The sequence below is a fragment of the Columba livia genome, chromosome 1 (assembly GCF_036013475.1).
Source record: "Columba livia isolate bColLiv1 breed racing homer chromosome 1, bColLiv1.pat.W.v2, whole genome shotgun sequence".
NCBI classification, from domain to species: Eukaryota; Metazoa; Chordata; class Aves; order Columbiformes; family Columbidae; genus Columba; species Columba livia.
The window spans coordinates 154023043-154048274 of NC_088602.1; the positions used below are offsets into that span (position 1 = coordinate 154023043).

Genomic DNA, 25232 nt, shown 5'->3' on the forward strand with positions numbered 1-25232 from the left:
TTTGAAAAGATGAAGACACTGCAAAAGAGTCCAACCACTCCTCTTCCTTTCCCCTGCCCAGACTACCTTGAGCACCATTAATCTCAAGGAAAAACTAGCTTGGCCTTTGAGCTAGGGCTTTCCTCTCTGATTACAGTGTTTGAACTAAGCAGTGCTGGCTAAGCCCCAGATGCTAGAGCTGTACATTAGAGGCACTCCCATCCCCAGCTGGAGAATGCGATGTTAAGGGACTGCCACCTGGCAGCATCTTCAAGGAACTGCAAAAACGCTGAGCAGAGAAGGAGGTTGGTGAGCATCAGCCTGCTGGGAGACCTGCAGGTGCAGGGAGAAAGAAGAGATCAGGGTTGAGCCAGACTGGGGTTGCCAACTGAACCATCTGGCATTAGGAGGCTGCTACTGTGATAAAAGACACTGGGCTGGTGAAACATTTGATACAATAACCACCTTATTGGGGACTTTCCCACTCAGTTAAAAATGTGTTTTTCCTTTGAAAAAAAAAAACCACCTTTTTTTTTTCCTCTTGCTTCAAGTTGGCTAAAGAAGTCTGACCTAGTTGTACTCGGATATTGCCCCTTTTTATGTAAGAGCCAAGCTCTTGCTTTTTGAAGATACACTGTGGATGCAGGCCTCACCTTGTCCCTGTTCTCCTGGGAAAGCAGAGAAGACCAAAGGTGATGACTTTACTGAAGAGTGGTGTGAGATGAAAAGAACATTAAAATAATCTCCCTTGGCCAAGACCTGGTAACCCAACTTCTTTCAATTTGAAATCTTCAATATGCCTCTCCTACCTTTGTTTTGTTTTAAATGTGTTGTGACAAGCTGGCACATGAAGCAATAAGCATATCTTCAATACATTCTTAGGATTTTCCCCAGAATGAGTCTCTTGGCTGGCTTGCCTTAAGCTTTTTAAACCAGGCAACTTTGAAACAGCACACTACAAGCAGTAAGTCAAATCTTCAGAAGATTTCAATTGTCCTAGCCTTTGGAAAGCATCCTCTGCTGCCCAATATCACAGGAAACAAACTTCCAAACTTTTGTTTGTAAACAGACACCTGCACAAACAAGACAAATTTGGGCCATAGCTGATCCTGAGTCTTTTGCCAACAGCCACTATGCTTAACAACTAAAGGGCCCTTGACCAGCGAATGAACTCCAGTCATTACCACTGTCAGTAGTAGCTTGAGTTATCTTTTCATAATTTATTTACAAATTTGCACGCAGAGAAAAGCTCAAAAGAGATTAAGAGCTGGAGAGACTGAGTCCCTTTTCATTTTTAGAGCCAGCACACACAATAGGCAAAGGTCCTGAACCACATTACTAAGACAGCTTCAGCTGTGACCTCTTATCATCCTTGCTAGATGTGACAGCTGAGCTAAGCCCGCTGAGCCAAGAATGCCCTGTGTGTGCTCATATATTGAGGCTATGAAGAAGTCTGCCAGTGAGTACCAAATAAACACCTTTTTTTCAGGAGAGAGATGAGAAAAGCCTACTCTGCCATTTACACAAGTCACTGGAGAGACACTGACCTGGGGCCAGTTAGTGACCTAGATGTGTAAATATCTGCGTACCCTCGCCAAGTGCCCTGTGCTTCCCAGATCACTCTCATCTTCCAAACTTTATGGAGCTGAATTCAGCAGGGAGGACTGTGATGACTTACCATTCCGTGTGTGCGTCATCAATCACCAGGAGGATCTTGGGTTTCGGAGCCGCAGGTGGTGTGGGGCTGGTGGAGTGATCAATTAGTCCTGCAGCAGCTTGTGTGGTTTGCTTCATGGCACTGGAGATGGAGCTGAAGATGCTGGTGCCAGCAGAGGAAGAGAGCGAGGGCTGCGGTGGCTGCGGATGCTTTCTCTCCATGGCAGGAGAAACTGGGGAGCTGGTGGAGTTGTCAGGTCGCTGCAAGTCCATCATGTAGCCATTGGGCAAATTTGCCACAAAACTACTGTCTGAGAGACGCCTCCGGAGGAAATTCATCTTTGCAGTGTTGTGTGGAAACCTTCTCAGCAAGCGTGGGGCTGAACACAGGTGTCACCAGTCCTGGGGAAGGTTTCTGTGTGCGTGTAGCGTATCTCCTGGCAGTCCAGGCAGGTGGGCTTTCCCCCTTGAAATCCTGCAGGAGAAATATGCCTTGGTTTTACAGATGTATTTTCTTTATCTCCTGTGGGAAGAGAATCAAAGACATGTATGTGAGATACAAATAATGAGTCTGAGATAAGAAAAACTCTTGGCCTTTTAAATGAGTACATTAATCAACAATGAGAGGAAAAAAGTACTACTGGCTTCTATGCAGTAAAATACACTGCTACAGCCAAACAGATTCATGGTTCTCTCTCGTCCCAAAACATTTTCTGGTCAGGGCAGATCGGCTTGCACTAGCTTAGGGACTAACAATTCTATAACTGTTCACTATGCAGAAATAAAAATTATTCTGGCCATCAGTGTTAATTTTCAAGAGAGAGACAGCTTATTTCTGGCATTTTGTGTGTTAGAAATAACACATGCTTGTTACAGAACAACAGGAAAATGATCCAATAGAATAAAAAGTTGTATCATAATTGGCAGTCTTGTAAGCAAGGCTCTGAATTTAAGGAACAAACATCCTAAATTCCAATAGTATGTATAAAATAAATAGCAGAAAAATCCCCACACATATCTTGACCAAGTTCAGTGGCAGCTTCAAACTACTAATTTCAATCCCTGCTACTCTCTGCACTCAAAATTAGACCTTGAGCCAGGTGCATGCTGGTGGTTGCTAGGCATAGCAGTCTATACGATTTCACAAGTTTGCTTGAAGGATTTTTGCAGGTACTCAAAGCTAGAAGTTTGGCTGTCTGATCCTTTCCTTACACACTCCCCCCGCCCCCCCCCCCGCCCTTGGATATTTTGTTTTGTTTTAAGAAGAAAGTTCTCTTACTGTGCTCATCTTTTCCAGTGAGAAAATAAACACTGTGAAATATAACTATCTGGCTCTTCTCCCTTCATCATAGTATGATGACTTTGTTTTTACTCAGAACACTTTTTTCAGCAGTTAAGTAATATCACAGAGTTAGTAGCTACTTTAAAATTTATTTTTTCACTTGCAGGCACAGCCCAGAAATGAGATTTCTACAGTAATTCCCCAAACCTTTTATCTCCTGAGACAGCCTTGAGTCTTGACCTGAGGCTGGTTGGTGAGGTTTAGGGGGAAAAAAACAGAAACATATTTCTGATAAAACAGAAATGTTTCTCTAGACAGATCAAGATATCAAGATATCTGATCAAGGTATCTGCAGCAACAAAAGTACGAGTTATCCCATACATCAAGTGAGATGAGCCACATGAATTCCTGCTATCATAATTAAATCATGCCCCAGCCCAATCCGTGTCTTTTTGAATGAGCCCCCTACAAACACTGGAGCTCCTTGCCTTCACCTACTTGGTTTGGCCCCCTCACTTCTCACACTCTTGTCCCAGTCTTTGATTGCCTCCTGATGGCAGGAAACTGTCTTTTCCCAGTTGGTCCAAGTGAGCTTGGTGTCTATGGATCTTCCTCCTGGAGCTATGGCTGAGGGCTCATGGAACAACCGCAGCCTTAGGGAGGCTCAGATGAGCCTGCCTGCAGTGTGTGAGCTACAAAGAGCCCCTTGGCACATGTCCCCAAATCTCATAATCCATCACCACTCCGATCCCATGGGCACAGGATCTGTCCAGAACCGAGGGTTCCCTGCTGAAGCTGCTGACATTGGCTTATTAGAGCGATTTTTTCTTTTGATTTCTCAGCCCTGGTAGTACAAGTCCTCTGACTTTGCTGGAGCCTGAAGGTAGTTTCCCAGGGAATAGCTCAGGAAATCTTTAATGACTTCCTGCCACATTTACAGTCGATAACGTATCTCAAGGCATTGTGCTGACTTCCCAACAGCTCCTGGCGCGCCCAGTGACTGCACAACATCAGCAAATGCATGCACTGGGGAGCATTTCAGTAGCATGGTCTGTTTATGCAGCGACTCTTCCAAGAAGCAAATAACATATAGCTACACACCTCATATGCACACCCACACAGTTCTTGGCCTGCTCATGTCCTAGGGCAGTACCTGTGAGTGAGCCATCCGTTGTTACCTGTCCAGGATAAGGAGAGTGGTAGAGCTTACAAAAAACTTTGGGGAATTGATACACTACAGGCTGGGTAAAAATGCACTGCAGTGTCCTGTACTCAGGAACTTGTGCTTTCTATTATATGTTGCATAAGACAAAAAGAATAACCACCTCACTTTAACGACAGTCCATTCAAGAATAAGTGCAGTCCTTGTTAAGAGGGGCATCCCAGAGATCTACTGTCAGAAGGGCTCCAAATGCCTACCCTGCTACTGTGTACAGTGATTAGGTGTGCTCTCTTGGAGGACCTTGGCATTATTTGGTAAGAAGTGGGACATAATTTTGATTAAGCACAAGACGCCTGCCCCTTGCATGCTTTGCACAGCCTCCCAGAGAGCTGTCAGCTCCTGCTGTGGCAGCTCTCAGCCACAGGAGGGAACCTGGCTCCAGCTGTACAGGCTGGACAAGGCTCTTTTCTCAAGCCATTATCCTTGAGACAGGGTCCAGCAGGACTTGCGTGCTCTTGAAAGTGTTTCTCACGCACTGCCAGGCTGTCATGCTCTGTCAGATTTGCATTCTCCAAAAGATGGTGGGCTCCTTGCAAAGCATCAGCAAGTGAAGTAATGGGCAAGTATCTCTGCTCTGCCCTGCGCAGTGGAAGAAGGGCATGGAGGCAGGTGGCATAGGGTGTCTCAGGGCAACAAAGGGTCAGAGTACCCCGTGACATGCCTGGAAGGCATGCAGGTTTCCTCCACAGCAGAGCTTCCCAAATTGGTCTCTTCAGCACACTGTTTACAATAAACAATTTATCATACTATTGCAAAGCCATGACCACTCGTCTAATGGACTCTGTTAAACAGCAATATTTACAGTGACCCATCATTTTTTCCACCACGGGTTTCGTAGTGGAAGATGTTGCCCAGGAGACGCTGGGAGTTGGCAAAACTCTTGTCCAGAGAGTTTGGGATGCTGCCCTGAGGTGGGCCTGTCCCTCTGCTGGCTGGCACTACCTCTGCTTGCTGCAAAGGCTGGGTTGCATGCTATTGGCTCAGGAAGGAAGGAGAGAAAACCTAAGCAGCTGATGTCATGGGGAAATCTCCCTCCAGGAAGGCACGAAGAGGCTGAATTCAAGCAGGATGACACTGCTACAGCACAAAGTAATGCCTGGCTCCATTCTGGGATGGGGGATGGCAAGCCCACCAGGAACTCTGACTTTTGGTCTGTCAAAGTGATGGCACAGACTGTCCTCCTCTCGTGATATGTATTTTTCTAATGACCCAGCTAATGTAATTAAAGTAGTCTTACTTTTTTTTTTTTTTTTTTAATGAAGTTATCATTGGCTTCCCTATATCAATTTATTGATTGCCATTAATGCTGCCACAGAGGAGATACCTGCAATGGGAGCAGTGTAAACTGCCAACAGATTCCTTTGCTTACTGGAAAACCTCACAGTCTGCTTCTGCATCATGCACACTTGCTGTTATTTAACTTTCAACAGTAGGTGTTTTCATCTGGGCACAAGCTGAGTAGGTTAGGACCTTATTTTCCTATTGCTTTAAACACCTCATGTTGATCCTGAGGGCTCAGCACATCAGGCCAAAGCTGGCTCTGTGCAGCTCTCACAGCATGCAGCTCTCATGCTGAACAGCATCCAGCCAGTATACGTACAGATCCTACTCTAGCAGGCAAGTGGGGCTGTAATTTCAACAAAGCCAGGAGACAACACCTCCTTCATAAGTGAGACAAGTCTGGTAAGCCATATTTTGTCACTTCAGAGCCACAGGTAGGAGAGCTGCTGGCTGTACACCACCAAGTTGTACTTGCCTTTGTGCATAGCGGTGTCTTCCTATGGCTCACATGGAGCCAAGTCACCTACTTAATACTGTGACAGGCAACAACATGCCCACAGGAAACCTGTAGCCCCCTGCACGGTTGAACTACAGCCCATGGGTTGCTTCCTGGTGAGGCAGCAGCTCCTATTGAGTTCCTCAAGTTGCAATACAGCAGCTGCCTCCCACCACACAGGAGTAGTCTGTTCCGCTGTGAAACAGCTGCTCCCAAAAGCTAGCTGAGAAAACAGTGGACATCTGGGCCATGAAACTGCAGGTCAGGGATCTGGGCTTTATTTCAGGAATGGGAAATAATAGACAAGGCATAGGAGAATGAGTCCTAAGGAAAGAAAGCAGGCAGGAGAGAGGGCAAGAGGAGGAAGAGGAGAAGGTACAAGCAGAAAGAGAAGAAGTAAGCAGGAATTCGCTTAACCAAAAGACAACATGGGAACATGCAGAAATTCTAAAGTACAGTCACGGAATCAAAAGGAAACGATGTGAGCAACTAAATGAAGCAAGAGCAAGGTCAACAAAAGCTGACCTTGAAAACAACAGCAAATAGGCTGGGACCGTCAGCCCCTTACTAGCACGCAGTTAAACTTCCTGGCTGATAATTTCAGAAGGGTGAGGAAGGGTAAGTAACCTGCTCCCTCAGCACACTGAAATCAGCCACACACCTACCTGCCTTCTCTCAAGCACGTACTCAACAGAGATGCAAGTCATCTCAGAAAACCTGTTGACATGTGTTAGGAAACAAGAACGAAACGTTCACTTAAATCTCCTGCTGGATTACCTTCTAATGTGCACTAGCATCCAGAGGGAACCAAACTCAATTGAATGATGTCTATTAATTGTGCTTAGATTTCCTCCAAGCTTGTTATCTGTGCCGTCATGTAATAAACTGACACAATCACACCAGCCTGTGTTTGATTCCTGCTCTTGACAACCTCAAAAGAGAATGCTGGGGGTGGCAAGATGCAAAACCAACGCAGAAATTATCCTCCCACCTCACGATAAGGACACATTTACTCTGCCCTATGGCAGATGGAAAGATGAGGAGATGCTCCTCACCTGGCAATGGTCGCTTACTGATATCTCTCACATCCATTTTGTGGACAGCCTTCAGCATACATTTGCATTTTAAGATATTCCCATGAGTCCCTTTCTGACTTCAGGCCTATTGGCACAATGTGGGAGTGGACATCTGTGGAAGGACAGCCATGCTAAGGGAGCTCCAAATCCAGCTTTCCAGATATATTTTCAAAAAGAGGAAAGCAAGAGATTATTTATTACTGTCAAGCTTTCAATGTTTAATTTGAATGGCTTCAACATTGCCAAGCTTGGCATAGCTTAGCATTTCTTGGGAAGAATTGAAAGCAGAATAAAGCAATTAGTTATGAAATTAATTAGAACATTTTGGGGGTTTTTAACTCACTTGCCACAGTTTTGGACTCAAGAGATTCGTGTGTTCAAACATTTCTTGGTATTTTTCAGCTGAAATTCCATAAATCAGAAAATTAAAACAATCAGGGTTAGAAAAAGAAAAGGATACCCTGCCGAAATCCCCACATTTGGTAAACCTGAAGCATATACAAAAACTGTAAAGGCTGGAAAGACTGTATGCTGTCCCAAAGAATAGAGGAAAAGAGTTTCCATGCCCATGTTTGGTGTGCAGACAGCTTTCCCAAGCACCAGCAATGCAATACAGCTCTAACATAGGCACTGGCTGAAATTTTCAAAACCTATAAAACTACAGCAAAAATTCCTCCTAAAATCAGTGAGGTTTGTGCACAATGATGCCAGAGACACTCCTGGAAATTGTATATCTGCTATGACTGACAGCAGCAGAGCCGTGCTGTCTCTTTGAAGCAGTGGCAAGAAGTCAGGACCTTGCAGCTGGAGAGGGTGACAGGGCGGGAGAGAGGGCTCAGCATGTCCCCAGGACAACGATGATTTCCCTGTTGTGTGCTAGACAGCTGCTCACCAGAATTTTGCTTGCTTCCCAAAATTCTTTATTACCTTTCATGGTAACAGTGATTTTCTTTGGAAATTTGCTCTTTAAGGTTTTTTGCAAGAAGGTGGTGTCTTGCACATCTAATTTCTCTATTTAGACAGATCTTCAGAAATGCCAGGAGGTCTCTTTGTCAGAAATAGATCACTTTGAAAAGTTCAACATGCTTCTTTAAACCACTGATAGATATAAAGATGCAACAACTCTCCTGTCTTATTGCTCCATTCTTGTAGACCTTAAAAAACAAAAAAATCTTCTCTACTTTCTTGGGTGGCTATTTAATTCAATTCCATTTGCAAAGCTGTCAATGCTTTCTACATAGCAGTTTCACCATAGGGGATTTGCCTTATCTGGTCCTGAAGACAATGGGTGTGTGCATACAAAACTGAGTGCAAATGGGACCATTTCTCAAGAGCTATACCCAGCACAGAAAATGAGTAAGTCTCTTTCCTCTTTTGCCAGTCATTTTGTAATGGCAGGCAAGGAAAAGAAGAACGAAAAAAAATACTCTAAAAGGACAAAATGTCATTGTAAGATCAGCAATTTTCCAAGTAGATTGCAAAGGAAGATGACTAAAGCCATGAACAATAGTGAAAAATTTTCTAGTGAAAAATAAATCTGAATATTATGATAATACTCTATGGCTTTAATACCCCCAAGAGCAAATTATGACGTGCTGCTTCTTGGAAACAATACATTATTTCCTCATTTTATCCTCACTGTGGAAATCCTGTTGGCACCTAATAGCCACAGTGTTATCTCTGTGGTAATATCCCCTTGTCAATGAGCTTAGAGAGACCTTTCTGTGGCCTGTCTCTCTTCAATATCAATATTTGCTTATCAGCAAAGCCAGATACGGCTCAAGTGGAGCAGGTAGTATGGGGCAAAGAAATCCTGTGCTAATCCTTGAATAATACAGAGTCATTTCCATCTGAAAATCGGTTGACTTGGCATACTGTCCCATTTCTTATTTCCCTAGATTATTGTGGTTATCCCCACCCTGAGCAATAGTGACACTAATGCTGCCATTAAGGCTAATACTTACACACATGCCAAAGTGGTTCCTCATGATTATATTAAAGAAAAGCAAGAGACAGCAGTACAAACCAGTTAATTTGTGGAGATCAATGCCGTGCATACTGAGCAGATGCAATTGTAAGAAGCAAGCAAGCAGAGCTCTGATGCCCTCACCTTTTTCCTTCCCAGCCTTGGATCTGATGCAGTTCATGTTGTGTGTTCGTGAGACATGCTGTAAGCTTCCTGCAGTAACTGTACAAGTCCTGATTTCATGGTGATAAGGCTGAAAGCAGCATCAGACACACCACTAATAGACCAGGGATTTCCTTCAGCTGAGAGAAGCATTGCTTTGAAGAGTGCTGATCTGAATAAAATCAAGAAGCTGGATGTATTTAAATATGTAGGGCCTGCCAATATGCATTAGGGCTCATCCAGATAAAAGATGCCTAAGGGACTGACAACTCACAGGTTCTCGGAGGAAGCTGCAGCAGCAGCCTGCCAGTGCTAATGGTGCTCCTGTCTTGATTAGAATCACATACTTGTCCTGGTTCCTATCCCATTTTCTTTCCATTGTATTTCAATTCTGACACAACAGGCTGGTTAGTCAAAATGCGGGTAAGCAGAAAAAAGGTGCTACAGGTCATGAAAGGGAAGAAACAATTCACTAAGAGGTCATACTACACACCAAATCGATAATTATTAATTAAGTGATGGTGATTAGAAGGATTTTCTTTTTTGGAGTGCAAAATGTATTACTTTTTATATGTTTATAAGACAAAAATGGATTGTATATTTCCAAATAACAGAATTTCAAACACAACTCTGCAATTCTTGCATCAATGTTTCTAACTAATTTTAAAATGCCACAAAAATTAAATTTATTTCCCAAATGTTCTATGCTTCTGGGAGTTAAGAAGCTTTTGTTCAAACATCTGAAGTCTTCTAAACCATCTGTAATGCTAATATATTGCATCTAAGCTTTGCTGCCATTTGCATTCACCCCTTTTCTTCCCCCTGCACCATTCCAAGTACCAACATATACCAGTTCCCAACATTTTTCCCATATGTCAAGGAACCCCCTATAATATTTGGGATTTACTTGATCTGATGATGTTAGCAGCAGATACCTGGAGAAATAAAGTCTGTAATTTGCCTTTGTGCAGAAAGGTGCTCATTTGCTTTCTAACCATACATGCCCATCTCATGGAGCAGCACTTAATCCAAAGAGAAGAATAAATTGGAAATTTGAGCAGACTTACTCATTTCTTTTGATGATGGAAGAGAAAGACAATGTTTTTACTGCACTCTGGGGAAGATTTCTGATGCAACTGTAAGACAGCTTGATTCTTCCATATGATGTAGAAGTGGTAGGGGATTGCCTGGCTAGACAATTCCCCTCGAAGAGGCAGAGAAAACAGGGGTTGGTAGATCCTCATCTGCAACATTGTAGGGGTTCAGCTGGCTGTGTTTTTCTCAGGCTTTATGATGACCAACCCAAATCATGCTGAGCATTTCCAGGAGGTGTTTTTCTTCACTTGTTTTAGCATCATTACTATTGATCGCATGAGGATATGTAAAAACCTATGTGGGTTTGTGTAATACATCCCTTTTGCTTGCACCATGCACCCATAGGCTTCTCACCCCAGCAAGGGTGACAGTCCCCTCTACCAGAGCTGGACTGAGCACACCAGTCTTTGCACAATTACCAGTGCCCACTTCCCAGATGTAACCTCACAATTGTCCACAAGATCCTGCTCTGGCACGGTTACAGGTTGGAGCTGCAAGTCAAATATATTCGTGGTGTCTGCAGGAGCCTGTGCAGGACAGTCAGGGGGCAGGTGCTTTGCTTTCTTTATAAAGCATCTGGCCAGGTTTCAAATGCCATTTAAGAAGTGATGTTGGCTCCATAGGACTACTGTGTTGACAAAGAGTTGTACCACCTGAGGTGCACTGCTATAATTAGAAAGCATGTTTTAAAAGCCTAATAATAAATTATTTCACTAATTGTCCTTTATCAAGCTGTCTTCTTTTCCAGTTCCTGTCTGCTTACTCATCCAGATTTTGCATTCCTGCTGGATGTTATAGGAGCCCTCCAGAATCTGCTCCAAATGGGGAAGCTATATTTAGGCAAAAAGCATCAGAAAATATAATACATGAGTATGAGAACTGAAACAGATTCTAGGCCCAAAGTCCTGAGAGAGTAGGCTAGTGGGATGGACCTAGACATGGAAATAAAGCACAACATGATTTTAACAGAGTCATGTGCCATCACTTTGGGGAAAGGTTACTCATCGTCATTGCCTTGGTTTCCTCATTTAGGAAGACAAGTTTTATTTTGTAGAGTGCAGAGATACTGTAGGGCTCAGCTCTCATGGCTCATACTGTACTACTGAACCAAACATGAGCAGCTTCTGCTGGTCAAGAGCTCTGGTCCCCCTGCTGATCAGTAGCTGAATTACAAAGCCTTTAAGGGTTACAAAATTGGCCAGTCTTATTTAAGTACCTAACCACCAAGCCTTTCAAGAGCTGGTGAACATATAGTGGGTCAGGGGAAAACAAAGCTTTCTCAGAGGAAAAAATGTGGCACTTGGAACCATTCTGAAACTTGGAATGTAATAAAGGATATTTTAGACTCTCCTTCTCCCATACTCACAGAATGTTTTTACCAAGCCTCGAAAGGAGAGAAGGAAGGGGAAGAAGGGAAGAGAGAGCATGAGGCAGCTCTGCAGCTGGACAGCTGAAGCAGGGAGGAACTGGAGCTGCATGCACTGGTATGAGCTCTTACCGGGTACATGCACAAATAACAGCATGACTGACCAGTCACAGAGAGCATGAGCATTGCAGCAGGCAGAGCAGAAATGGGAACATCCTACAAATCTCAGGCAGATGTTATCTGAGAGCCACACTGGGGCTTCCCTTTCTACATATGTGTCCTGATCAGTAGGACAGGTAAGCAGTTCCTATTTGCATATAATTACATGATGATATAGCCAATGATAGAAACAGTATCACCAAGTATTCCTGTTCCCCTATGGGACAATCTGTATTTGTTTAAAGCTAAGTGACTGAGGCTTACTGATGAAAGCCCCTTTTACTGTAGCTATGTATTGACAGAAGAAAGACGTGTCCAAAACTAGACTGTAAGATCAGCTGAAGAGTCCAAAACAAACTCAACAGAGCTCTGAGTAACAGCTAGAGAACTGCTTCTTGGTTTATTTTCAGCTCATGCCCAGACCCTGTGCCTGAGCCCCCAGGCTCATAAAGACCAGCCAGTATAAAAGCTTGTGTGTTGAGACTGGCCGCCTTATAATAACTGCATGGCTTTGTCATCCCTATGCAGTCAAATAACTGGTAAAAAACCCTCCCCAAAACAAACCCAGGGGCACAATGTCTTAGCTTCGAGATTTCAGAGACTGGCATGGACAGCGGGCTGAGAAAGAACGTTTATTCCCTGTAGCTTTGCACAAAGCTACAGAGTCACAGAACCTGGCCTCCCCCTGTTAAAGACACCAGCCAAATTCTGCCCGTGCCTACACTTGCATATTCCATGTTTTCCATAGGCTTGAGGTGAAGAGCTGATCTTCCTGCATGTTGTAGTATTGCAGTCAGTGCATTAAAAAAACAAAACCCATCATTCTCAATTTCAAGACTGCACATAAAAGGAAACCAATCTTATGGTTTCTGTGGACAGAAAGAGTAGTTTATCTTTTTTTTTTTCTTATGGACTTTTTACTTTGAGCAAGTCACTTAACTGCTTTGTCCCTTAGTCTGCCTGATTGTATAATGATATTTCTGTTAAATAAAACATGGAAAGGCTAAATTGGGTCAAGTTTGAGAGAGATCAAGATGTGTGGTGATATAAATACAGATTGCAGAGGTGTTCTATAATATGCAATGCAAGTAGGCAGCTGTTAAAAATTAAATCTACCTGAAAACTATATTACTTTTTAACATGGAAGAACATACAGAACTGGTATTATCACTCAGCTCCATAGAAGTGGATCACCTTCACATGTTGGTGATAGACCCTGCACATCCACATGTATTTTCCTAAGAGCTACAGGAAGAACCCTAGTTAAATAATTTCATATGGAAATCCACATGTAAAACATTATGAGCACTAATAATAACGTACACTGCACAATAACAAATACATAAAAGTCCTTTGCTGTCATCAGCTTAATCACTTGCTCTCTTCTTGCTTCAGCTCCCCATCATTAGTATTTCATTCCTGAAAGAGGATAATTGCTTTGGATCTCTTCAATTACTACCAAAGCACTGCAGAGCACTTGTAAAAAATCAAATAGATTTGAAGACTAGGATCACTGAGCTTGGCCTCCCACATAGTGCAGCTTGTGTAGTTTCTCCCAACAACTTCTATCATGAGTTTATCACTTCTAAATAAAAAAACAGCTCCAAGGCTAGTCCATGAACACTCACAGGTGTGGTCCAAACCATCCCTGTATCTCAGCCATCACCACTGTATCAAGAGCAAAGCAGCGCCTCCCTGAAAGCCTGAGTGAAGAATTTTGTCCAGCTGTGATGATCCACCAACTTCAGCAGGGACTGCGTGACCATGAGATACCCTAACACAAAGACACTTGTTTAAGCACCCCAGAAGAGCTCAGATGGTTCAGGCTGCAAAGCAACAGCTGTCTCCTGGGCAGCCAGATCTTGAGCAGCAGCTGCTGCCGGCACATCATCTGCAGGGCTAGTCAGTGCCTGGCAGCAGCTCCCACCTGAGCTGATTTTTCAGTTTGCGCTACCCTGAAGGTTGAACAAGAAACATTGCCAAGTGATGTAGGAGATGGCAGCTGGTTTGGCATCCTTGTGCCTGCCCTCCCTCTGCCTGTTCGGCACTGAGCCTCATGGCAGAGCCTATCCCCTGGGGTTGCTGCCAGCCATGGCCCACCAAGCTTTCTCTGCCAGCAAGCAGCAGCAAGGCTGCAAACTTCAGTCAAACTGTTGGTCTTTGTTGGTACCTCCATGCAATCACAGCACCTGCCTTAATACTAATGAAGCAGCAGCAGAAACCTTCTGGCTAGAGAAACTGTGGTGGAAAACCTAGTCGTACCTGTGTATTCCCACCTAGTAAGTATAACAACTGCCCCATGTTAGCAAAGAAACACAAGCTTTCCAGGAGGAAGTGCAGACCCTATTATTAGTTAAAATGGAACCCTGGATGTATTTTGGGTTTCAGAAGTGCTCTTTAGAGGCTCACAAAGATTTATTGCTGCTGATTATTACACTTTCCCTCTCCAGTTGCTAGCCCTGACTGCATCATGAAAGTGGCATGTGCTATGGTCTCTTAAAAAAAAAAAAATCAGCATTTTTCTTCCCTGCCCATAGACCTTGATGCTCTATTGCTGTACAGAAAAACATGCACTTAGGAGGCTAGGCAACTGAAGGGTATATTTATTCTTCACCACCTACTCCACTCTGGGAAAAACGCTGGTCTTACGGCATCATGTGAAGGTAATCAGTTATTGCGTCTATTAGTCCAAGGTGTGGGAGGCTCCGGAGAAAGCTGCAGAGCTGCAGATGCCTGACTAAGGATTGAACCCTGTTAGTGTTCTCTCTGTTTTTAAGCCAAAGGATAACTGTTTCAGAACTACCTCAGGGTCCTCAGTAAATCACGTTCATCTAACGACCAGATGGCAAGGCAGAGCTGAAGGTGTAGGTTCTTGCAAATAGAAGCACTGGGGTCTTCGCAGCTGTGGCTATATAGGAGAAATTACAGCACAGGAGACATACAGAGCTGGGCTAAGGATGGTCTGGTTGAAAATGTTTATATTTGAAAGAGTAAGTTGAAAACCAGACTGCTCATTTCAAAGAAATTTTGCCATTTCAAAATATTTTCTGCCCCAAAACAGCACAACAAATATTCCAAAATTTCTTGTAACAAGAAAATGCTGCACCAAATATGCCATTTATTTGCAGGCCTTCTTTAAAAAAAAATAAATTTCAAAGATGGTGTTTCCAGAGCCTGTCTCACAGCTGTTGAACTGTGGTCTTTCAGTGGAGAGATGCTGTACTGAAATGTTGCTGGCAGACTACTTCTGACAGTGGGGCTGAAGTAGCACGAAGTTTGGATATCACAAGTTAACAGCATGTTACTGCTAGTATTTGTTCCAGTCAACTACAGCTGGACACAAAACTTTTCTGTCCAGAAGATGAAATGGCAGCAATGCAAAAGCTCATGTCTTCTGTCTTCCTCTGATTATCACTTTACTTTTACTGGGACATTTACCAAACTCCAATGTTATGTGTAAGCAGAAGAGAGTGTACAGAAATACTTGCAGTGCTACCTATTTAACTGGCAACTATCTCAGAAAGCAGAGAATCAATTCCTTTCCTTCCAGCTCAAGCACAATTCTCATCAACTTGAATGTAATTATCTGCTGAAGTTTCAGGGTTGGATCTGATCCCTCTCTCTTATGACCCCAGTGGAAGGCAGACAATCTTGCGTGGTTGGCATGACTTCTGCAGGGGATGCCAGATAGTGTCTTCAGAAGATCAGTGACTGCCCCAGGTCACTAAAGTCCCCATCTCGCCCTCTCTGTGGGTCACTTCTAGGGAGGGGAGAACAGTTACGCAGTCTGAGCATGGGGCTCTGCAAAAGAGGTGGCATTTTCTTTCAAGATAAAGGCATGATACATAAAGCCAGAGGCCTATGACCTGTGACTAAGAGCCAGAAACATCAAAGAATCTTCCTGGGGAAAGTGTCCTTGCACATTAACAGGCATTGTCAGCTCTAGCTCTTGACAGGCGCCATCCTCTCCCATGCCTTGTGTTTCTTAGGAACTGGTGCGTTGAATGGCCTCAAGAAATTCTCATACACAAAACTACCCCTCTGTGGGGAACAGCGGGGGAAGCCCTGACTGAAAGGCTCTGTTGAATTATTAAGGTTGCCCAGAGTAAACCAGGGTAACCTTCATCTTAATTCCTGACAGCCTCTTTCAGTTTTATTATAATCCAGCACCCCCCTACCTTGACTACTCCTCTCTCTCCCATAAAAAGAAACTTCACAAGACTGCTGAAGTAAGAAAGCCTGCCCACAAGATTAACTAAATACACACAGACCTATTTTAGATAGATGCATCGAGCTAAATACAGCAGCCTTCAAATGCTGGAGGGAGCGCAGCATTTCATCCAACCCCTCTTGCCAAAGCACATTAATGCTTTAGCAACCAGAAGGGAAATACAGACACTGAGTCTCATCTTTAAGCAGCAAAACCAAACACTTCTAGGCTAAAAAAAGAATAAATGCTTCTTAACTAGTCAGATTATTCGGTTTTGTCAAAATCACTGAAAACAGCCAAGAACTGGGTGTGTTTTCTTGCCCACGTGCTGTGTCTGTGGCCTCTGGCAGCTGCCTGTGATGTGCACAGTGCATCAGAGGTGGACACAGTCAGTCAGGGACAGAATCGCCCAGCCCATCACCTCCAGGACTGTGTGATGGTTCTTTTTCCTTTTTTTTTTTTCCACACTGTTCTATAGCTGCAGTTAAAAACAACTGTGCTATGCTGATAAGTTGTGTAAGAAAAATCTGGATTTTCTTTACTTCTTTGTCCAAGGGGGCTCTCTAGTTTTTAGCATCTGTAGCCAAGAAGGTCTTTGACATGTTCCTGGGCTGCAATGTGCTACAAGACTGTTCAGCCGCACTCTAAGTCCAACAAGTTATAGATTAAAGTGGGGAAGAAAGACAACAGTGTAAAGGATAAGTTCGTTATATTGTTCAAAAGAAGACAACCACACAGGGCCAAGACACCCTATATTAAAAATAATGCATTTTATCTAAAAAAAAAAAAAAGAGTTTTACTGTATTTTAAACAATGGATTTTAAAGGTCTGAATCATCTTGGAACTGAACATTCTGCTATTGGTTTTGCTTTTCTAATAGTCCTATGTAAATATGCTTGTGTTTGCTTATCAAGTTAATTTAGTGGTGGTGAAAATCTACCAGTCCTTCTAGATTAAAAATACTTTGCATTGGCTACATAAGAGGTATTGTGTAATCATTTCTGGCTGTTTTCTTTTCACCAGGCTTGGAAGTCCCGAGTCCCAGTGGTGTGAGAATTTCTCCATTCATTTGCATGGGAACGATGCATCAGTTACCCTCTTGTTCTGCTCCAAATAATGTGAATCATTTTAGCTATCACTTTTACCAAAAAAGTGGCTTATTCGTATCTTTTCTTAAGCAGCCTCATGGTTTTAAAGGTCTAGTACCAGCAAGTTAAAAAAATATTTCCTTCTGTGTTTGTGCCATTATCAACTAAATATAAAATTAAATTGTAAACTAAAATGTAGGGCTTGAGGTAACACACTTTTTACACTTGAGGGAGCTGAACAAACAGCCTACTGAAACCATGAAGACCTGGCTGAAGACACTGGCTGCCATCTTTTAAAAAGAGTCAGCATTATGTGTTCACTCCTATGTATGAGAAGAAAGAAGGAAGGCAATGCTTTTCTGTGCTTCTCAGTTGAAGTATACAGGGAAGAAGTGCTGAGAGCAGGTCATTAATCAGCCAAAACCCACAATGTCTGGCAAAAATAAAATCTAGTTCTTCCAAAAAAGGCACACCCTTCTCCCCCACTTTGTACAGCTTGTCACTTGTCTCTCCAGTCCTTCAACTCTCCTCTCTTTAATGTGAACTGTGGTTTCTTTTTCCAATCCATAGGAAGATAATGCTGCTGATGTTCTTCAGGCTCTCTGTCTCGTTCATATCCCAACCTGACAGTCTACAACCAAATTTGATATGCCTTTAAAAATGACTGCAGTTACTCTCTCAGAAGTGATTTAGAGGCAATACTCCCAGTTTCAGGAAGCCTGGAAAATGGGTCTTTCCTACCCCATCCAATCTACTTTGTTTCCCCACCATGATAGCCCACCAGAGGCCACCCTGGGAAGCTGATAATGTTTTTGCTTCACTCTGGTGATGCAGAATTCTGCAGAATTCAGCCTATTGCAATGTAACACTGTCACCAGGACAAAAGATCATTTCCACCCCAAAGGCCACATCACAGTCTCTTTCTTCTACTTTTCCAAGGCCATCTCATTATATTTTCCCCCTTATGAGCATGGTCTAAATTACAAGCATGTGCCTGAGCCACCTTTCCTGTGGCCGCTGTAGTCTGCTAATAGCAGCAAAGTCATACTACACCTTTGCTTTAGTGTTTGATCCACACAGACACAGTAGAATTATTTCTCATTAAACAGACCATAGATAAGTGTCCGGAATCTGACAGCAATTAATACAGACATCATTAGGACTACATAATCACTTCATTTTCCTTGATTACCATATTATAAATATATTTGTCTCTACAGCACTGAGCCAGTAACGCATCTACTACAGTTGCTAATCAGATCCCTGCTGTTTGTTAGCATTCAAGAAAAATTCCTTGACATTTTCTAATCTCCAGATGAGGTAGGAGAATACCATGCCAAACCATGAAGGATGGGAAGAAGTGAAAAATTATGAAGAATGTAGAGGTAGCATGGCTTCCCCACTGCTTAAACAGAAAGGAAACCTTTTCATTACATGGATAACAGACATATCGAGAAATCGGAAGATTGCCATTTGGCCCTCCTGAGTCTGTTTGAAAACTTATGATCCAGGGCTTTGTACACCTCTGCGGACACAAGTCAGCTGAAAACATGGAGGCCTGAGGGGAGAAGAGAAACACTGGAGAGAGCAAAGGGGAGGGATGCAGGAGGCAGAACAGTGATGCTGTTAGAAAGAAAATGATCTTACAAGAGCTCTGAAAATGCTCTGGGTATTTTGTTTGACATTTCAAGTTAGCAGCTTCACCTACCAATAAATTATCAGATCAAGTCACCTCACCTTTATCAGCTAATAATTGTATCTAGGCCAGGGCAGATCTTTGTTATGCCCATTTGAGAATTCTGTGCTTCTTTGCTTAGCTCTTAAAGTGTCAGGAAAGGGATTTTTAGCCTAAAAACTTCAAAAACAGAATAAAACATCCTAGAATGTTTACTGCAAACCCCAGCATGCTGGAGAATTTCCATACTGATTAAAAAGTGATCATATACTTCTATAGACAGAGGAGCATCCTCTGAGGGGAAATGCCACAATACAATACACCAGTCACTATGCAATAAGAACTAAACTTGCCTTTTCCCCCCTGCCCCGCTTTTTTGTTTTTAAAGAGGATAAGTGGATTTTTGTTCCTGCTGGAAAATGCTATGTAAATGACATAAAACAAATCAATTTTTGGAATATGGAATAAGCTTTGCAAGGTGAAAAAAAAAACCCTAAACAAATTAAATGTTAAAGTTAAAGCAATAATCTTTTTATGGAGGAATTGTGAAAGTTAAGGGCACTGTGTTTCAGTCCTCTAGGGTAGAATTTGCAATACCACAAATCCCATCAGAGCAACTGCCCACACATCACATGCCTGCTCCCTTCCATACCTCACCAAAAAAAAGAGAGGAGAAAGAGTGGAGAGACAGAGAATAATGGTACCCTTTGGTACCCTTTCTGTGGGAGGAAGGATGATGTGGAGGACACTGACTAGTTTGTTGTAATTAGCATTAACAACAACAAGGAGCACAAATTTTGCATCCCGTCATGCCCCTTCATCACTAGAGTGCATAGCCTCCTAACCTCCACCCAGGAAAATGATCTAATTGCATGAATTAATCATCTGGGACAATTAATGGCAAAAGCAACCTCAGGTTTCCAGCACAGTCCCTGGCACCGGTGAACTGGCAATGACGTCAGCTTCCCCGGGAATACGCTGGCATTTTGCCCATTTCCGAGCCTCTCTCTTGACTCCGTGAGCAGAAGCAAAACAACGTAGTCACAAAACCGGTGACAAATGCTGCCAGCGCCGCAGTGTCAGAGGGATGCTCCTCCTGTCAAATTCCCCCTGTGCCTCTCCTAAGGAAGATGCATATCACGAAATGGGCAAGTGCGAATGGCTTCCTCGGATGCGCAGAGAGATGGACTCTGCAGGTGTGCCCACGTATCTGCCTCCTTTTTGGTAAGGAGAGCCTCCCGCTCTGCACCTGGAAGCTCTGCAGCGTTTTGGAGTATGTGAATAAGCAAGTTATTTAATTATTCCTTTTACTAGGGCAGAGGTAAATTGAGAGAATCTTAGTGTACTGGGGACTTTATTTTCAGATTGCCAGGCTAGTTTTGCTTCATTTATTAGCTCACTTTGATGCTGTGAGTTCTTTGAAAGTTGGAGTCAAACTCAACTATGATCATGGTTTTTTTCTAACTTAGAGGAGCTGAAGGACAGGAAAGGTGTGAGAAATCAAGAGACAAAACCCTGCCAGCTTACAGTATATGCCCTGTCTTAGACGTATTTTTCAGTCACCTCTTCCAGGTGAGATGAGAAGAGCATGGCTCTGTCCTATGGGAATCTGCAGTACGTTCCCTTTGGGTTTTCCATCGTCAAATACAAATATCCTCTGTAAAGAGGAGCCTTTTTGTACCTGTGCCAGGTGAGTCCCCCTTCGGTCTCACTTGGGGGACATGTACAAGCTGTGAGGCAGAGAGGGTCAGGCTCAGCCCAACACCCCCAGCAGCACATCCCAGAGACTCGCTCTCTGCTGGGAATATCAGGCATGTTTGTATTTTCCCATCTTTGGGCTGCATGAGAAAACCACAGAAAATAAAGAGTTTGGGTAGGGAAAAGTTAACCCCTGATGTAAGAGACTTGGTGTCAGAGAGGGAGGAGAATTTTTTGGGGCAAACCGGTTTGGTTAGTCCAAGATTAGCCATTTTGTTGCTTCTTCCCGTGGGGCTTTCTTTCTGCCTTACTGCTCCTTTTGGGGGGAGCTGCTGGCTATTGCTTTCTGAGCAAGCAGAAAAGAAAGTATACCTCCCTCAGAACTCATCATGAGTTATTTTCCAACTGATTTGAGATATCCACAGGTCAGCAACATCTTTGTCTCAACAACACTTTCCTCGGGATCCTGGCTTAAAAAGAATGAGGTGGTGAAAACATATGAGAAGCAGCTAAACCTGTTCATGCCTCACAGCAAGCTGCAATCCCCACTCTGATTAGTGACTGGGCTGAGGTTACCCACCTCAGGACAGCCTTGTCTTAGAGGCTTGCAGAACCGTAAGCTGCAGAGGTGCGATTATAGCATCATCACTGTAAACAACATTTCCTGTCTATATGGCTTAATGCCACTTGTCACATTTGTAATCCAGCTTCCCCCAACTGTCCTATCTGTTTAGCAGCCACTTGTTATCAGACCAAAGGCAGTGAAACAAAGGGAAGGGCAGAGGCTAATTTGCTTGATGTGCTCCTGCTTTTCCAGATAACATTAATTTGTGAGCTCTAACTGATTCTTAGAGATGCTCATCCTTCACATCATTAAGAGGGAGATAGCAAATCTGTGGAAAAAAACTCAATAGGTTATCAGTTTAGCAGCAAGGAAACACGGTGGTTTGATCATCAGTCCTTCTAACCAGTCAGATAACCTGTCCTCATTCCTCACCTTGCTTCCCAGGTGTAGCTAGCTCAGTAGATAGGATCAATCCACTTTCCTACTCACTTGCAATCTCCACGTTAGAGAATCTGATTTCACCAATTGCTTGCAATTTATCTCCACCTGCCATGACTAATGCTCCAGTCTGACCTCCTCTTTCCTATTTTCACATCTCACTGCAGATCCGATACACACACTGACAGATGCACACACACTTGCTCTTTTTTGTTTGCAAACAGTGCACTAAGAACCTCAGCATTTCCATTTTCAATCAAATCAGAAAGCACTACTGTTTTCCTCACATTGCCCATGAGGTAATTTCTCCCTTCTGACTCCTCTCATTACATTTATAATGCACAGGCTTCATACATTGCTGCTCTACCCACGTAAAACACAGGCGTCTCTGTACAGACACGCATGATGAACACACAATGTTGTAAACCCCTGCAGCACATATAAAGACAAAGGCACACGCTACATGCACTGAGCAAGTCCCACCACACACATTCCTGTTCCCTCCAAACCCTGCAGGAACACATCGCCTGCAGAGTGCTCTCCTATAAACAAAAGCACCCTTGCAGCACAGGGTCAGTATCTGATTCTGGCAAAACCCGTTCTCACTTGCTCTCTTACCTTTCCTAAGTCTGCTAATCCAGGGGCCCTGGATAGATTCGCTTTCCCTCCTGCACACAAACTGCCAGTCCCTCCTGCTTCACATTCACAGCACACCAGCAGGATTCACCGTCATCCCATTCTGCTGGATCCTTATCACCCTATTGGTCAAAGCCAGACAGTAAATTCAATTAGGCTCCTCCTTATAACTATATTATCACAGGAACAGAATGAATAATTTAGTAAAACAACAATGATGTGCAGGCTCCAGTATCACAGACTTCACCCCCGTTGGCAGGCTTTTATCAAAGACAGATGGGTAAAGAAACCAGAATCTGTCACTCTCCTGAAAAGGACACACTTGTATTTCCCATTCTGTCCTTCTTGTCCTCCTCCCCACAAAACCATGGCATTCCCTTTTTATTGTTGTACATCCATTCCCAGCACACAATACAGTATTTCCCTGGTGAATGGTCATTACCATCTCAGTGGATGCAAGGATTGCTGTTGGGAAAGCAATTACTGCAGCACAACAAACACTTTGCTTATTTCCCCAATGCAAGACCTGGGAAAAGAATAAAACCATTCTGCAAAAGGAAGTAACAGACAAGCAGATCACAAGAAAATGGGAGAGTCTGCCTTGTATCATGATATCTTCCATTCAGCAACTGCGCTGTCATCCCGTCAGTTCAGACACCCAAGGGATGCAAGTACATGGTTCCTGAAAGAGAAAGCCTCATATATGCATTGCCCAGGGACTGTGATTTCACATGCCTGCAGTGGGAGTCTGAATCCCTACATCAAAAACACACACCAAAGTGGCAGTTTTCCCCCAGACCAGATGACTAAGCTGTTCTATGATTTTTTTTTTTTTTCTGACCAGAAATTTATAACTAACTACTCCTATTTTTTCCCAATAATTAGTTTTCCCAAAATAAACACTGCTCTTTTTCCTCAGGTGATGCTTTGTTCAAGAGTTACAGAGCACTGCAGCTTTCCTTAATAGGGTCACCACTATCTATATCAAGCCTCAGACCACATCACTTGCCTGAAGAGGTTTTTTTTTTATGGGAAGGATGATGGAAGTGGAGGAGCTCAATGGGACAACCTTTCCTACCCCCAGATCAGACCAAGCAACCAGCAGGGCTTTTTAAGAACCATTCACAGAAATATTGAAAGCTATTGCCAATACATGTCCACAGGCAGAGTTTTTACAAACAGTCATATAATTCCACTGTAATTGGAAAACAAATAGATAGGATGAACAAGACATTTTTCTTCTCTTACAGGAGCCTGTGTCCCTCAGAGCCCAAGAACACCCTTTGCACTCTGCTTCCTCTGTGATAATATTTACTCAGCAGAGTCTATATACCTACTGTCATAATAACGTGAGGTTCAAATTTGCACTGGAGCCCAAACTCCTTCAAGCAACTCCTACACCAGCTCTTGGTTTGGCTCATCTCCCCGGACCGTCTGGCTGGGCAGCCCTCAGCTCTGCTTCTGCAGGCAGTGGGGACACGAGGTTGAAGTAAAGCCCAGGGACCAGCATAAGCTACAAAGGCAGACCACCAGAGAAAGACCAGCAAATTTCCTAATGTCTGTCTTTAGGCACTGCCTTCATGGTGCAGGACCGGCAGGCAGCTGGGACAACCCACAGCTATTGCCACCTTCTCAATTGCTGGGCTGTCTACCTCTGTCAAAGCCCTGATGCAGGATGAAGAGTCATACTGCCTTCCCTAGAAGAACAGGGCACAGTAATGGTGGATGCTTTTGCTTTTCCTGCCAAGTTCAAGGTGATCTAAGCCAGGGTGTCAAACTCATTTTCACCAGGGGCCGCATCAGCCTCACGGTCGCCTTCAAAGGGCCAAATGCAATTTTAGGACTGTATAAATGTGGGAGTAGTTACATTTATACAGTCCTAAAATTATATTCAGCCTTTTGAAGGCAACCACAAGGCTGATGTAACCCCTGGTGACAATGAGTTGGCACCCCTGAGATTCTAAGCAGAGGAAAAAAGAGCCTTGACCAAGTTTTTCCTTTGTCTGTTATGTATTTCTCTGCCACTAAAAGGGACAAAACTGCCCTCCTGCTCCTGAAGATGCTTCACTTTCGAAGAATAGCAGCTGCTCTTTTCCTCTTTCCCCTCCTCTTTCCCTTGCAGCCAGCCAAACATTTAAGAGCCTTTGTGTTAAAGGAAACCTTGAATTATGCACTTCGTGATAGCTTCAGAGCAATTAAATTAAGCCACATGGCGAGTTGCCCAATGTCATTACCAAGACGCAGGATGTTTTAGCATCATTTATTGAAGAGTTTTTACATGATGCTTACTTAAAGTACCAAAAAAAAAAAAAAAAGGGCAAATTAGGCTGTTGCCATGACAACTACAGAATCTGCTCAAAATTCAGGAGATGCTAGGCAGGGAGCTCTTCAGTGGGGAGCTCAGCATCATGAATATGGCCCTTGGTTATCAAAACCCTTTCAAGTTAATTCCTAGAATCAAAGCCTCCCTGACAAAGGGTTTAATAATTGGGAGCAAAGCTTTGGCTTAAGAGGGCACAAGCCAACTCTCCCAGCACTAATGTGAATTTTCTTCTGGGTGAGAGGTGCTCAGCTGAGAGCCTCACAGATCAATCACAGAAGGGGCAGAAGTAGTACATGAACACATAGGAGGCGAGGTGGGAGAAGTGGCAATCAGGCTCCTTCACAGATAAGCACTGAATCAAAAGGCAGATCATGACTCTGTGGTGCAGTGAAGGTGAATGACAAGTTTCACAGGGCAGACAGGAATGGAGAGAAGGAAGCAGAGTTCCAGTCATGGCTCGTGGAAGCCCTCTAAAAGTTGGAATACACTGAGCAAAGTCTTCCACCAACCCCCAGAAATGAATTAAATAAGAGAACAAAATGGCAAGACAAACAGCAGGATAAAAAGTGTCAAGAGGAAGCTGACAGACTGAGCAAATGAAAGATAAGGTACTAAGAGTCTTTTGCAGGAATTAAATCCCTGGTAGGATCATTGAATATTTTCCACCATATCTGGTTCTCTGTAATTTTTCTTTTTTCAGCTGAACATTTTTTTGGTTACAAGCCACAGAGGAAGATCACTATTTCAGTAGAAATTTTTCAATGAAGTCTTTTGTTTCTCAATTGCAATAGCTGAGGTATTTTTGGCTGAAAACAAAGAATGGATTTTTTTGGAAAAATTTCAGAAAGCTTTGTAGTTT

At 43.4% G+C, this 25232-nt stretch overlaps 1 protein-coding gene across 1 annotated transcript in view; it reads right to left on the reverse strand.

Moving 5' to 3' along the window:
- Positions 1 to 22186, reverse strand: part of SYN3 (synapsin III) — a 199991-nt gene extending 177805 nt beyond the window's left edge. The window contains exons 1-2 of the mRNA XM_065039448.1: positions 22033 to 22186; positions 1658 to 2158 (exon numbers count right to left, since the gene is read on the reverse strand). Of these exons, the coding sequence (XP_064895520.1) occupies positions 1658 to 1974 (317 nt within the window). The 5' untranslated portion in view covers positions 1975 to 2158; positions 22033 to 22186. The remainder of the gene's footprint in view (positions 1 to 1657; positions 2159 to 22032) is intronic.
- Between the last annotated feature and the right edge of the window lie 3046 nt (positions 22187 to 25232).